Here is a 14873-nt window from a genome sequence, read left to right as displayed (position 1 = left end):
AAGATTTGTTATACACAGGATTAAGAGAATCACAATTGTGCATTCTCTTGTTCTAAATTTACTTTATTTCAAATCAAGAAGCATTTATTAAGTGCCTACTGTATGCCAAGCACTGTGTTCATCTCTGGGCATACAAGGAAAGGCAAAAATCAAAGAAATTGAAAAAAAAACTAACTAAAAACTAATCCTTGCTCTCAAGAAGCTCACAGTCTAAAGATACTAAGGATAGGAAAGGTCTTGCAGAAGACGGGACTTTTAGCTGAGACTTCAAGATTTGAAGTCAGGGAAGCTGGGAATAACAGTTAAAGATGGAGGGCCCTCCAGGAATGGAGAACAGCCAGGGAAAATGCCTGGAGACTAGAGATGGAATGTCACCTGGGAGGAACAGCCAGGTTGTCAGGGTCACTGGATCACAGCATACATGGGGATGGGAAAGGTAGAGGAGGGGCCAGATTCCAAAGAACTTTAAAAGCCAAATAGAAGACTTTATATTTGATTCTGTAAGTACTGTAATATAGAGTCACTGAAATTTGTTGACATGGTCAAATTTGCCTTGTAGGAAGATTGATTTGACATCTGAGTGGAGGACAGACTGGAATACCTCTGGATGCAAGGCAAAGGGACCAATCATTTTTGCATGATTTATGTATTATGTGTTCTGACCACCCACTCTTCCCCTAATTGTTATTATCTCTCTTTCTGGCAGGAGATGATCCTGTAAAAAGTCAAATCCTATGCTATGAAGAAGAAAGAGGGAGAGGATATAAGGGGGAGGAAGAAAAAAAGGGTCTTCTTTAATAAGAATTTTAAAAATAGATATGGCAGTGTGATGGGACAGAGGAGATATTTCTCCAATAAGAGCAGAGTACTCTCCTCATTTTTTGATTACTATATCAGATGAGTAGAGGAGAACCTAATACCAGGAGAAAGTTAAATAATATTATGAAGATGCTTATAAAAACAGCAGGGTAACTAGGTGACAGGATAGAGTGCCTATCCTGGAGTCAGGAAGACCTGAGTTCAAATCCAGACTCTGACACTTAATAGCTGTGTGACCATGGGCAAGTCACTTAACCCTGTTTACTTCAGTTTCCTTATCTGTAAAATGAGCTGGAGAAGAAAATGGGAAACCATTTCAGCATCTTCACCAAGAAAACCCCAAATCAGGTCATGAAGAGTCAGACATGACTAAAAACGGGTGAACAACAAACAAAAGCATGGTATCCTGAGGGAATGCTGGTGTTAGAGTCTGGAAGATCTGAATTTAAATTCCATCTCTGTCACCTATTAGGACTTATCTGGTTAGATAAGGTGAGTTGTACAGCTCCAGTTGATGGAGAAGATGGGATCAGATGAACCCATGAATGGTAAACAGAATCTTCTAGTATCCATCATAACAGGGAATATTTATATAGCTAAAGTTTACAAATCATTTTATTTGTTATCTCGTAATAGTCATTACAACCAGCTGAGCTAACTGCTATTATTATGCCCATTTTGGGGGCAGCTAGGTGGTGTCATGAATATAGCATCTAGTCTCAAGTCAAAAGATTATAAAGATTTGAGTTCAAATTAGGTAGCTGTGTGACCCTAGGCAAGTGACAACTCCTATTTGCCTCAGTTCCTCATTTATTAAATGGGGACACACTGGAGAAAGAAATGGCAAGCCACTTTAGTATCTTTGCCAAGAAAACCCTATGGGCGATGTCCACGGGGTCACATAGAATCAGACATGACTGAACACCAACAATCCCCATTTTACAGATGAGGAAAATGAGACTGAATGAGGTTAAGTGACTTCCTTGCTCAGGGCCACATGGCTAGTAAGTGTCTGAGACAAGATTTTTACAAGCCCAATGCTGTAAGATTTTCATAAAAGGAATGCATTTTCCCATATAAATCATCTGGTGGCAAAATTTAAAGTTAAAATATCAAAATATCCTTGTAACTGTAGATATATTGTTGTGCACACGAGTTTCGTTTCAAACCAAATTTATCCTTATCCATCTCCTGAAGGACAGCATGTACAGAATGGGAGAAAAGAAGAAAAAAAAAGGTGGGAAAGTTCTTGCAGTCAGGGACAGTCAAGTGAGAATAAAATTTCTCTAGGGGAATGAGTAAGATTTAGATACTGAGCAGTTTGCCAGCGGTTTCAAGCATGTGAATTGGATTACCAGATAATGAAAATGATGATTGTTTGCAAATGAACACAGCTGCACTCCACTGATAGCTATGGGAATGCAGGATTTGAGGGGGAATCCTGTCTGCAGATGTATTCTCCCTTTGAAGCTGACTGAGGTCATTCAAAGGCTGATTAGCCCATTCTAAGTGATCCTACATATGGTGAAAAAAAAAATTTTTTTTTAACCAGACTTGTAATTTCAGTGTAGGGAACTCCGGGTGAAGAACTTTCTCTACCAATAAAAATAAGCACCTGCTTTGCAATCTATAGTCTTAGAGATTTACCTGAAGGCACTTAGAGATTAAGTGACTTGCAACCAATATGTATCAGAGAAGGAACTTGAGCCCTTATTCTGTTTCTTCTCACTCTCTTTCCAGGACTCCACAGCCCCTCTCACGAGAAAGTCTTATTCCATTGACCTCGAATTTCAGTTCTCTAGAATTTTTTTTTCCATTTTGCTCCACAGGCACTATCCAAAAAGAGTATCAGATAGCCTCAGAGTGCAAAGGTGACAATAATAGTTAATAGTAATAGCTAACATTTATGTAGCACTTACCATGCGCCAGGAACTGTGCTAAGTGCTTTCCAATTTTTATGTCATTTAATCTTCACGACCACCCTGGGAAATAGGTGCTATTATTATCCCCATTTTACAGATGAGGAAACTTGAGGCAAAGAGGGTGAAGTGACTTGCCCAAGGTCATACAGGTAGCAAGGGTCTGAGGCCGGATTTGAAATCAGGAAGAGGAATTTTCCCAATTCCTTCCAAGCCCAAGCTTCACTGTGCCACCTAGCTGCCTGAGTTCTAGGGCAACTCCAGTAATTCTAGATCCTATGATCTAGATTCTAGTCTATGTGCTCACTCATGGCTAGTTGTGTCATCTCAGGGAAATCACCTAACCTCGTTTAAATGATTTGCAAAGGGCTTTTTGTGCCTCCATTTCTTCATCTGTAAAAGGGAGCAATAATACCTAGTCTACTTCACAGAGAGGTGGTGAATGTAAAATAACATACTAGAAGTGAGAATGCTTTGAGAAAGTTCAAAGCATTATACAAATATAAGGCATCACATAAGGTATTAACTTATTGTTGTTGAGTCCTGTCTGACTCTTTATGACCCGACTTGGAATTTTCTTGGCAAAGATACTGGAGTGGTTTCCGTTTCCTTCTTCAGTTCATTTTACAAATGGGCAACTGAAGCAAACTGGGTTAAGTGACTTGACCAGGGTCAGTCAGCTAGTGTCTGAGGCCAGATTTGAACTCAGGTCTTCCTGACTCTAGGGCTGGTGTTCTGTTCACTGTACCAAGGTATTACTAATTAAACACAAAATGGTTAAGATACTTAAGATAAGCTTTTTTTTTAATCTCTCTTTTTCCAATTTGGATTCAAATCCTTGATTACACTCAGTGCCTTCTCCTCAATCTTTCTAGGTAGCTTCAACTGTAGTGTTAGGAACTCAGGTTAGACAAGAAATACAGTATGCAGAGTTAAAGGGTGAGTTGAATGTCCAAAACAGTCATCTTTCAGTCATTTCAGGGCTTAGCCGGTCGTGATCTAGGCCGTTTCTTTTCTCTGAGTCTTAGCTTTGTTGCCATTTTATTCTGTTCATCATCTCTTCCAGTAGAGGGTGGGAAGGGAACACATTCAAACTGACTACATTCCTTTACTTGCTAATGGTTCTGATTTCAGTGGAGAAAGCTGAAGTTAAAACTGTTGGCTGCAGGTAGGCTGTGGAAACACAGTGTCAGTGGATTTCAATGATACACTCTCTCCTATCCCTTACTAAGCAAAGACTGTGCAGTAAAGTACCAAAGTTGTTTTCCTGATTCTTTTATGTCCTCGTTGTCTGAGGCAGCCAGATGGAGGGGAAAGAATCTTTGGAGTCAGAAGACCTGGATTTGGGTCCCAGCTTTGGGTACCTAGTGCCTATAAAGGAAACCTCCCTCTGGGTCTTAGTTTCCTCAAGTGTAAAATGAGGATGTTGAACTAAATGATCCTCTACAGTGTCTCTCGGCTCCAAAGCTACAATCCTAAAGACCTATATCCAAAACATTATATTTAAATCTAGTCGTCAGTGAGTTAGGAAGCTATCTACTCAAGCATGTGAAGACTTCCCCTGGTGGAATGGGCAGAAGAGAACAATTTGTTCCAATGGCCGTGAAGGCGGCTGAAGTAGACACTATGGAGTTTGATAGAGATACCAAAGACACCAAATTCCAGGACATCACCAGTTGTCTTGACTTTTGTCTTACCACTTTGACGACTCTGGAAAGAGAGAGAGAGAGAGAGAGAGAGAGAGGCTGATGACTTTGTACAACTCTGCCTCACTCAAATCCAATTCAAGACATCGCTTGGTCCTCTTTGAAAACTAAGGATGAACAACAACATTTAAACCTAGTATAAATTAGTAGGATATTTATAGCCTTTTCATTTCTGGTACTTGCTTGAAAATGGTGGCAGCCTCTTACTGAATCATAGGATTGAGATCTTTAAAGAACATTCAAGATAAGAAGACTGAGGGGCAAAAAGATTGTACCTTGACCAAGGTCCCACAGGTCATGCCATTCCATCTCTCATCTCTTAAGACTTTGTAAGGGCCATTTCCTGTATCTACAATGTACCCCATCCTCACCTCCACTTTATAGAATATCTAACTTTCTTCAAAACAAATCCTGATCTCCACAGTGAGAAGTCAGAAGTCCAGCCTTCTCACCCCCAGAGATGATTTTCTTTTTAAATGGGATATTTAATTTTCTATGCATGTGTTGTGTTCTCTCCAAGACAAAGTAAACCTCTCAAGGGAAGTTTAGTATCTGGCACAATGTCTAGCACATGGAAAGAGCTTAATAAATGCTTTTTGAGTAAATGGACTCATACACATGCAATAATCCATCTTGATTTCAAAGGACAGATGCTGGAATATACTGCCCTCCTCTCAATAGAGATGGTAGACTAGAAATATGGAATGGTCTACACGCTTTCAAGCATTGTAGATGCCTGGGTTTCTTTTGCCTAATTACTGCATCATAAAGGAGAGTTCTGAGAGATAAGAGGCATTTATTTGGAAATGAAAGGGACAAAACCCATAAAAAACATTAATAAATTTTTTTCTGGAAATTTGTCACATGTTCACCGACTGATGAATTTCTAAAAATGAATAGATCATTCTCCAGCAGAACAATGCATCTTTTTTACATTATGTAGGCAGGACCCACCTTGTTTCTCGAGAAATGAGCTAGTGTCAAGGTTCTCTGATTTGGAAGATAATCAATGCAACTTCATTATATATATTTCAGTCAGCCACATCACACCTTACCAATCTGGGGTTTATAAAAAGGGAACTGAGTTCTTCATCCCAGAGGAACAACATTAGTTCTATAGGATTTTCCCAAATATTTGGCTAAGATGTATTCCATCCATATCTTTCCTGAAAGAGTATACTAATAATGACATTCAGAATAATTATTACACCATAGAGCAGAGTTCTCAAAATTTTTGGTCTCAGAATCCCTTTACTCTCCTAAAAATTATTGAGGACTTCTCTTCCATACAGAGCTTTTGGTTTCGTAGGTTATATCCATCAATATTTATCATATTTGAAATTTTTTTTAAAAAAATCTTAGCATTGTTATGAAAATAGCTTTTACCTCTTTGGACTTCCTAAAATGGTCTCAGGGACTCAACCACACTATGAGAACTGCAGCCTTCAAGTATACAAAGTGCTTTCACATTTGAGATTGCTGGCCCATAAGACCCTCCTGACTATCCTGGGAGGTAGGAAGTGGGAATTAGATAGTGCAAATAATATTATTCCCATTGCAGAGATGAGCAAAGTATGTCACAATCCCTGCCTTCAAAAATTTTGCAAGTAATCTATTTGATGGAGTAAAACTAACACATATGAAACAAAAATTCTAACCTGGGTAGTGTAGAATATAATTACAATAGAATGTCAGAGAAGGGAGAGATTAAAGTGGGATGGAGTTGTAATATAGTTACAACTACTACATGTTGGGAATAAAAAAAATCAGAAGATAAGTTTTGAAAAAATGATACTACTTTTGCAAAGCCTCTTTTAAAGGTAGAGTACTAACTCTACCCCTAATTATATGATGTTGAGAAAGTCACTTTGCACTCTGATTCTCAGTTTCCTCAACTATAAAATGGGGATTAAATGTATCTACCCTAGCTACTTCACTGGCTTGCCTGGAATCAGTTGAGATGATATATTTGAAAGCACTTTAGGAATAAGTGTAAGGTGTAGTATTATTCATTAAAGCAGACCATGGAGGAAGTATAGCTTGAACTCAATCTTGAAGGACGAAGGGTAGGATTTGCATAATCAGGAAATAAGAGGGCAGGCAATACTAGCCTGGAGAATACCATGGGTAAATAAATTCCAGGATCTCCCCAGGAAAGGGGTGGCATGCTGGTGGGGGGGGGGATTCTTGGGAATAAAGATACACAGGTTGGGCAGGGCAAGATTATAGGGGGCTTAAAAAGCCAAGCATAGGAATTTAGACCTGATATGAATAGAGAACCTATTTCTCTCTCTTTTCTCTCTTCTCTGACAGGTATATTACTTTGTATACAACTCAATAAATATTTTTGGTTGTTTGGCCTGGTTAAGTTAGTCTCAAGCAAGTATTTCCCAACAGTAGGATTCCACTACTTTGGGGACAGAGAGTGGGGCAAAATCAGTGGTCCCAACTGCATTAATTTTCTAAGGGGTGGAAATTCCTGATGAGACTTCTGCTCCAGAGCTATTAAGAAAAGAAAGGCTTTTCTGCACCCAATCTCCAGGTTCTTCTCCCAAAACACTTGGAGGGGTAAAGATCTCCATCTTCCTAAATTACAGAAGGCTTAGCCCTGCACAGTCCATGGTTAGCTTGTAGTGAGCTCCAGAAGAAGAGCTGGTTTCAGTGACGAAGTGGAGCTTTTAGTCAATAAACCATCAATCAATAGATATTTCATTAAGTGCCTTATATGTGCCAGGCACTGTGCTAACAGCTGGGAATTCAAAAAGAGGCACAAGACAGTCTCTGCTCTCAAGGAGCCTACAATCATAGATTTCATTGTTTTCTACTGGCAAAAGAGTAAACATTAATGCCCATCAGCATCTGAAAATCACTACACATATTGAGATATCTATGATTGTTGCAAGAAGAACAATATGATAGCCCAAACTCTACTTACTAATATGAAATAGTACTAGGAAAATTACTGCTTGCTGGAAGAGCACCTGAGAAAGTGGAAAGTATGCTGGTTTCAAAATGAGGATGGGGGTTCAAATCCTGGCTTGCCATAAGAATATGTGGAGCAGCAGAAAACATGCTGGTTTTGAAATGAGGACCTGGGTTCGAATTCTGGTTTTGTTGCTTATCACCTCTGTGACCTTGTGCAAGCTGCTTTTTACCATTCGTGGTCTCAGTTCCTTAACCTATAAAATAAAGGGGACTAGAGATAATCACTAGAATTAGAGGAGGAAGGGACTTCCGAGACCATCTAGTCCAATCCCTCCATTTTACAGATAAGGAAACTGAGGCACAGAGACAATAATAATTGTTATTATTATAATAGCTAACATTTATGTAGTGCTTTAAGGTTTGCAAAGTGCTTTACAAATATAATCTAAATTGATCCTCAATTGAACTTTGAGAAGTAGATGCTATTGTTGCCTCCATTTTACAGATGAGGAAACTGAGACAGACAACAGTTAAATGACTTGCTAGCATTACACAGCTAGTAAGTATCTGAGGTCATAGTTGAACTCAGATCTTCCTGACTGAGTGTAGAGCTCCATCTAGCATCAGAGGCGAATTGAAACCCATAGCATGGCCCACCAAAGAAATTCTAATCCTACAATCCTATGAATATTATTAAATTCAATTTGATAAATTTCCATTTCCATACTTATCTTTAAATCCTAAATATTTTCCTGTATGACATCCCAGGACACAGTTTCTCCCTCTCTTTCTTTTATCTTTGTCCTCCCATATTGTGAATGTTCTTTTTACTCCTTTTGTTTCTGTTTTCAGCTGCCCCAGCCCTCCCCCTTTCATAGTCTTAGGGTCTCCTGACCAGTTGTCCAGCTAAGCACATAGACATTCTTCCCTTTTCTCCCAGGAATGTTGCCTTGTACTACACATAAACATGCAATAATGTAAGTGAGTGAGTGTGTGTGTGTACACATACATAGATATGTATATTTCATTCTTCCAAGATCAGGGACTCCCTGTAAAAGCTGCTGGTTGATAATGACAGAGAGTCTCTCAAGACATTTCAAAATTTCTGGCCTTTTTCCTCTTCCCTTTTCTAGACACGCTGTCTCTGCTCTACTAATGTACAGAAGGGGGGGGGGTGGAAGCCTGAGAGACAAAAGGCAGAAATATCTGTGTGCTGATTTAACTGGAGTCCAATTTGTGGAATTTCTTTTGTCTCTAAACTTCTTTCTCCAATTGGAAAGGAATTAAGAGCCTGGGAAGAAAAGATGTGTTTAATGATCAGATCCTACTTGGAGGAAATGGAATTACTGGGGCCCAAGGAAATAAGGGGTATCCTTTTAATGCTGTCAGCTGAAACCTACAGAAAAGCCCACCCTCCAGGATTTGATCTTTTTGTTTTTAACACTAATGCTAGCATTAGCTCTAGAAATAGAAACCTGGAGCGTTTTATTTGAAGGAAAATAAAGATGCTGTCCTTTCAAAATTATAAAAGCCAATTTACAAAAAAAAAAGGTACAGTGACACCACTGGAAGGGAAAAAGCCATTTAACGTGGCTGTAACATGTAAAACAGAGCATTAATTACAGAAGAAGGAAATTGGCTCTTTTCTTCCCCTTTCTTCCCTAGGAAAAAGGAAGTCAAGTAGATAAAGAAATGAAGTAGACTTAACTCCTGATTGATTCATATGTACATATCTAAGCACGGGCACATATGTGCAACATATTTCACTAATCCTCAAAAGGATCAGTGAAGCACCTTAAATTTATGTGATTTTTAATTGGATTTCAGAACATTTCTACTCAGGACATAGAGAGGGAAATGGATATATTTTTAAAACTGCCCCATAGTCTCTAAGGAAAATAAATAAATAAATAAATATTCAGCCCAACTACAAACAGGTCTTTTAAAAAATAAAAATCAGTGAATTCTGCTGTCAAGTACAATAGACGATTCCTAAAACAGGTATCTGCAACAATGACAAGGTGCAGGTGGTACCCACAAAATTAGGTGAATCAAGATCCAAATGCTCCCAGAATCTAAATTAATTCAAGGTTAACTATGAATTAATAATAGATAGAAGGTATTAATGCACCAGGACTGTCTTCAAAAACTGGTGGTTAGTGTGGAAAAACACGGCTTTTTTTGAATTTTTTTTGAAATTAAAAAAATCTTCACAGAAATCTTTCTAAACCTCACGTGTTCAAGGACACGTATTGGGATGAAATAATTGCATGCATTTGGGATTTCAAATCCAGTTATTTATCAAATATTCAAGGAGGCCTCCTGAGCGTTTTTATATGTAGGAAAATGAGACAAAATTTAGTTTAAAAAAAATGAAGCAACTTCCTGTTTTTTCCTCCAACTCATTGCAGTTTTTACCCTCTAAAAACCTACACCCAAGTTAAGTGTGTTTAAGTTGTAGCTTCTGGAAGTCCTTTAGAAGCAAGTGAAGAGGAGATTCCAATAGAAATAACTAACACCCTTTTCCCTGCACTTTGGGATGTTCACCATTCGACTCAGGTCAGCGGAGTAAGAATTAAAAAGAAGACAAAGAGGGTGGGTGGGGTAAGCCTTTAGTGCTCGCCACTCTAGAGGTATGGAAGCTGAGTCACAGAAAGCCCATACATTCCGCTTTCCGCAGTGTGTTAGTGAGGCCCGCAGAAATTGTAACACCTTCTGGGTTTTTCTGGATTTCTGCCTAAAGACAATGCCAATTTTCAAAGTGAAGGAATGCATGCCATGTCCCAGGTACTACAGACCTCCAGGCAACATACATCTGGAAAGTGAAGAATCACATTTCCAAATAAATAAATGCACCTTTAAATAGGGAGATAAATTGTTTGGTTCTGGGTAGTACAGAAGAAAGGATGCTTAATTCGATTCATCTTCACCTCTCTCGGTCTTCCAGTATTTTTTAAGCATGTTCTGTGTGTCTATCTGGGTGTCTGTGTGGGTGTGTTTTGGGTTTTTTTTTCCTTCTCCTTTTCCCAAAGCTGAACTATTCCAATCTAGAGAAAGCAAAGTAGTGCGAGCAGAGAACGAGTTAAATCAGCCTGACAATGACATCAGCCTCATTTGCATAGGAAGGAAGATATAGCTGCTCTGCTGCGCTCCTTTCGCTACAATTCAGAGCTGCCACCTCGGAGATCTGACTTACTGGTGAGCCCCGCCCATCACTGGTGAGGATCCTGTTCCTATTTCTTTCTTTTTCTCCCCATCCCCCTTCTTTAAGCGTCTCTAGATTGAAAAAGCATGTAGGTTTTGGTTTTTGTTGTTGTTGGGAGGGTAGGAAGAGGAAGGAATAAAAAAAAACCCAATTAAGACGCTTGGGAGGCGTCAATCCTTTGCTCTTGGGGCTTGGAGAGCTCTTTTTGGAGATTCCCAAATCCTTCCAGCTGCTCGCTTAAAGTTTAGAATTTCGAGCGCGTTTTAGCCGTGCGAGGGCGAGCCTAAGTGGCCCCAGTGGTCGCTGCTGCCACGGGTGGCTCCGACCCTTCTTTGCTTCCTTTGTTTCGGTTAGACCGAAATCTGGGGCTTCTGCGACCCTTTGGAACGCGTAGCCTCAGTTCCTATTATATTCCCAGTCTGCGTTCTTATTGTTTCGGGGCGGTTAGAGCTCGGGAGGTGTGGAATGCCACCCCCAGATGCATGCTTCGTTTTTTAAATGTTAAGATCTTAAAAAATAGGGCGAGAAAAGGGGCAGCCTTGCTAATTTCCAGAGTGGCTGAGGCTGTGAATGGTTTTGGGCGGTGGCGGGAGGAGGAGGAGGAGGAGGAGGGAGGGAGGGAGGGAAAACGCTTCCCGGGTCTTTAAAATTCGGGCAACGTTGTGTCTTTTCTGACTGCATTGTTGAGCAAGAGAAAGCGGGGAGGAGGAGGAGGTGGTGAACAGTTAAGGGCGGTGGTTTGAGCTTCCTCTGACTGCAGCTCTTTGTGAGAGGGGGAGGGAGGGAAGAATGCAGGACTCCTTCCAAATCTTAATCAAGATTGCAAACCGAGGCAAAGTATTTCTCCCGCCCTACTGCATTTGGGATTTATTTTTATTTTTAATTTTAAATTTTTTTTAAATAATTTTTGATTTTTTTTCCCGATGGTAGGGAGGGTTCTACGCATCCAAGCCCAGGATGGTTTTAATACATTTTTTTAAATGCAGTTAACCACACAGTACTTGATTGTGTTCTTCTTATGTGATTTGACTCTCCCACTTTTAAAGGAAGCGCCCTTGATAACCCCCCTTTTTTTTTTTCGCTTCTACCCAACTTTGAAATAATAGGGGTTGGCTCTTTAGTCTCCTAAGAGGAAGATACTCAATTGCACAGAATAAAAGAGGAAGGAGTAGGGGGAGGGAGGTGGTTTTGCTGCTGGCTAGGAGCCTCTGCGGAAGAACGCGAAGAGTGGGTGGGTGGTGGATTTCTCACCAAAAGCTCTGTTTTTCTTTGTATGCAGCTTAATCTGCAAAAATGTCTGACAAACCAGATATGGCTGAGATTCAGAAATTCGATAAGTCTAAATTGAAGAAGACAGAAACACAAGAGAAAAACCCACTGCCTTCAAAAGAAAGTAAGCTGCCTTCCCCCCCCCCCCAGTCTCTCCTCCTCCCAACGCCAACCCCCAATTCTCCAGCACAGATCTTGCAACTGGTAGAAAAGACTTAGGCGGGAGGGGCTGTGGCTGGCTGGGTGGATGGATGGGGAGGGAGGGGCTGAAGGAGGAGGGAGAAGAATGAAAGGCAGAGGGAAGCTGGGGAAGGAATGAAGAAGGCAGGAAGCATTTGCGTACTTAAAAATAGAAGGACGTTAAATAAACATTAAAATAAAGAAATTGCTTGAGGTTTTTATAGGGGGTTCAAATGGAATATAGCCACCCTTTAAAGGAACTGGGTTATTTAGAAAGATCTTAAATGGGGGGAAACCCATATTCATCAGGTCTCAGCCTGTTTTCTCTAACTCTGGAATCCTAATGATTATCTCTTTTTGTGTGTGTGTCTTTGTATATTTTTCGTATTTTTTTATTTTTAGCGATTGAACAGGAGAAGCAAGCGGGTGAATCGTAATGAAATCTGCCCTGCCAATATGCACTGTACATTCCACAAGCATTGCCTTCTTAATTTTACTTCTTTTAGCTGTTTAACTTTGTAAGATGCAAAGAGGTTGGATAAAGTTTAAATGACTGTGCTGCCCCTTTCAACATCAAAAGAATAAAGAACTACTGACATTGAATTGAATGAAGGCCGAGCCGGCTGCCTCTTTCCATCTGCCTGTCCTGGCTAGTTTGGGTCCTGGTGGCATTAAAATTTTTTTTTTTAAAAAAAGAGCTTGCATGTTGGTGAAAAGAAGAACCCGGGTGGGACTACAGTAAATCTAGTTAACAGTAAAATGCAAAGCTGTACCAAGGTCCTGGCAAGCTGTAAAATGCAGTTAATCAGAGTGCCATTTTTTTTTGTTCAAATGATTTTAATTATTGGAATGCACAATTTTTTTAATATGCAAATAAAAAGTTTTAAAACCTGGCTGGTATTGCTGTGTTATCTTTGGAAGATCAATATTGCAGGAAGAAAACGTGTATGCCTGTTATTGACTCAAGGATGGTAGGGGGTTGTTTGGAAAAAGCAACAAATACCCCCCCCAAAAAAACTATTTTTTTTCTATGTTGGGTAAATCCTATTGCAGGATAAGAATTTCCATCTCCAATTATGTAAAATATCTGTATATATGACTAGCATTCTGTACTAGTTCTCCATGACCTTGTTTTCTTAGGTTTACTTTATTGGAATTTGCTTTATTTACCTGTTACCAGTATATCTGTACTTGTTAAAGTATTGTGGAAACTGCTGTATCCACGTTTTGGGATTCTTTCTGTGTGACCTAATCACTGGAGATGAGTTTTGCAATTCAGTACCTTAAATCTAGCATTTCATAAAATTATCCAGTTAATGGCATTATTGCAATTAGAGCCTGGTTGAGAATTTCCTATCTAGTAGCAGGGGACTTGTATATGTGCTTCCACCTTATTGTTTGGCCTAATTTCTATTGAATGGTAAAATAAGTATCTTTTTTTACAATAACGGTTGTGATTTTGAAAGTTCATTGTACCATCTTGCATTTACATAATAAACCTTGGACTAAAAGTAGAGTAGCTGGCAATCTTGAGTGGCATTTAATTTCTTTAACTTCTGATAGGATTCACATTTCACTTAAGCTTTTTATCCTTAGGGTTCTTAAATTTGTCTCTGTTTTAATTTTGTCTCTAATGGCACATAGGCAATTCAAGCAGAATCTCCTTTTCTCCTGAGTGTTTCTTAGGAAAATAGAATTGGAGCATAATTCAAAAGAAAAGTCCTCTACTTTTTCAGGAAGATGAATTCTCTAGGGTGTGGCCATCTTAATTTTTTTATTGGGGTCATAAGAGCAACGGCTTTTTAATTGCCCTTTTAAGAGACATATAAAAGTTTGTACATTTTGTAATTACTAGCCTTAGAAGCAATGAATAAGATAATTAAGCTCTGTTAAGCAAACCAAGAATCTTTTTTTCAAGAATGTCAGTAATGGCTTCTAGATTTTTCTGAAGACAACTTTGAGTCTGCCCTGATGGAAGAAGGGGATGTGGATTGGTAGATTTCATTTCCTTCAGTCACTGACTTTGAAAAAAGGCGCCGGAAACCATTGAGCTGCGGTTTTATAAAAAAACAAGTTGATAATGTGGGGAGGGGGGTGGCTAGAGGGTTTTAATCCGGGTGGGTGGATGAAATAGGTGAGTAAAAACCAAAGTGACAGCCTTCGTAAAGTAAAAGATGAGGCCAGTGAGTAACAGGGTTGAACTGATACGTACTTTTATGTGAAGCAAGTCTAAAGAATAATTTGCCTAGAATATGTCTGGTCCGCAGCGGTGCAGGTAACAGATGTCATGCTTGCCAGAAGGCATTCTCTCTCTCTCTCTCTCTCTCTCTCTCTCTCTCTCTCTCTCTCTCTCTCTCTCTCTCTCTCTCTCTCTCTCTCTCTCAGAACAGCTAAGATGAAAAGGTTCCCATACTAGAGAGTTTGAAACAATGAAAGAGCAAACAGGTTTGTGTTAATTTTTTTTTTTTAACATTTAACTGCATGATCATATCTTAGGTATACTTATGCCTAAAAGTTAAAAAACAAAGTAGGCATGGTGTGGGGGAGCGGAATGATTCATGAGATTAGTAATAAAATACAGGGCCTTTCAAGGAAGGAGGGGGAGGACAAAGCCAGAATCCACTGCAATATGGATTTAAAGTTGTTGGGTCCTATGTTAAAAGAATGTGGAACCTTGTTTGTTCTATCACCTCCATTAGGCATTAATGGCAAACAAGAAATAGACATTAAAAATTGAGTAATTATTGATAGAATAATTGAGGGTATGAAGTAAAACATTATTTGACTAGTGGGAAAGTAAACTAGACTTAGAAAAACTAAGAGGTATTGATGATTAGTATTATTAGTACT

At 39.3% G+C, this 14873-nt stretch overlaps 1 protein-coding gene across 1 annotated transcript; it reads left to right on the top strand.

Moving 5' to 3' along the window:
- The first annotated feature begins 10477 nt into the window (after positions 1 to 10477).
- TMSB4X (thymosin beta 4 X-linked) lies at positions 10478 to 12916 on the top strand. The gene is made up of 3 exons (XM_021007444.2): positions 10478 to 10587; positions 11854 to 11967; positions 12426 to 12916. Exons 2-3 carry the CDS (start codon positions 11868 to 11870, stop codon positions 12458 to 12460), a joined length of 135 nt encoding a protein of 44 aa, XP_020863103.1. The 5' UTR covers positions 10478 to 10587; positions 11854 to 11867; the 3' UTR covers positions 12461 to 12916.
- Positions 12917 to 14873: the final 1957 nt, after the last annotated feature.

This window comes from Phascolarctos cinereus, unplaced genomic scaffold, assembly GCF_003287225.1.
Source record: "Phascolarctos cinereus isolate Bilbo 61053 unplaced genomic scaffold, phaCin_HiC Scaffold_726;HRSCAF=1367, whole genome shotgun sequence".
In the NCBI taxonomy this organism is placed as follows: Eukaryota; Metazoa; Chordata; class Mammalia; order Diprotodontia; family Phascolarctidae; genus Phascolarctos; species Phascolarctos cinereus.
Note: the sequence above shows the minus strand (reverse complement) of the source record. Positions and strands in the feature narration are given on the sequence as shown.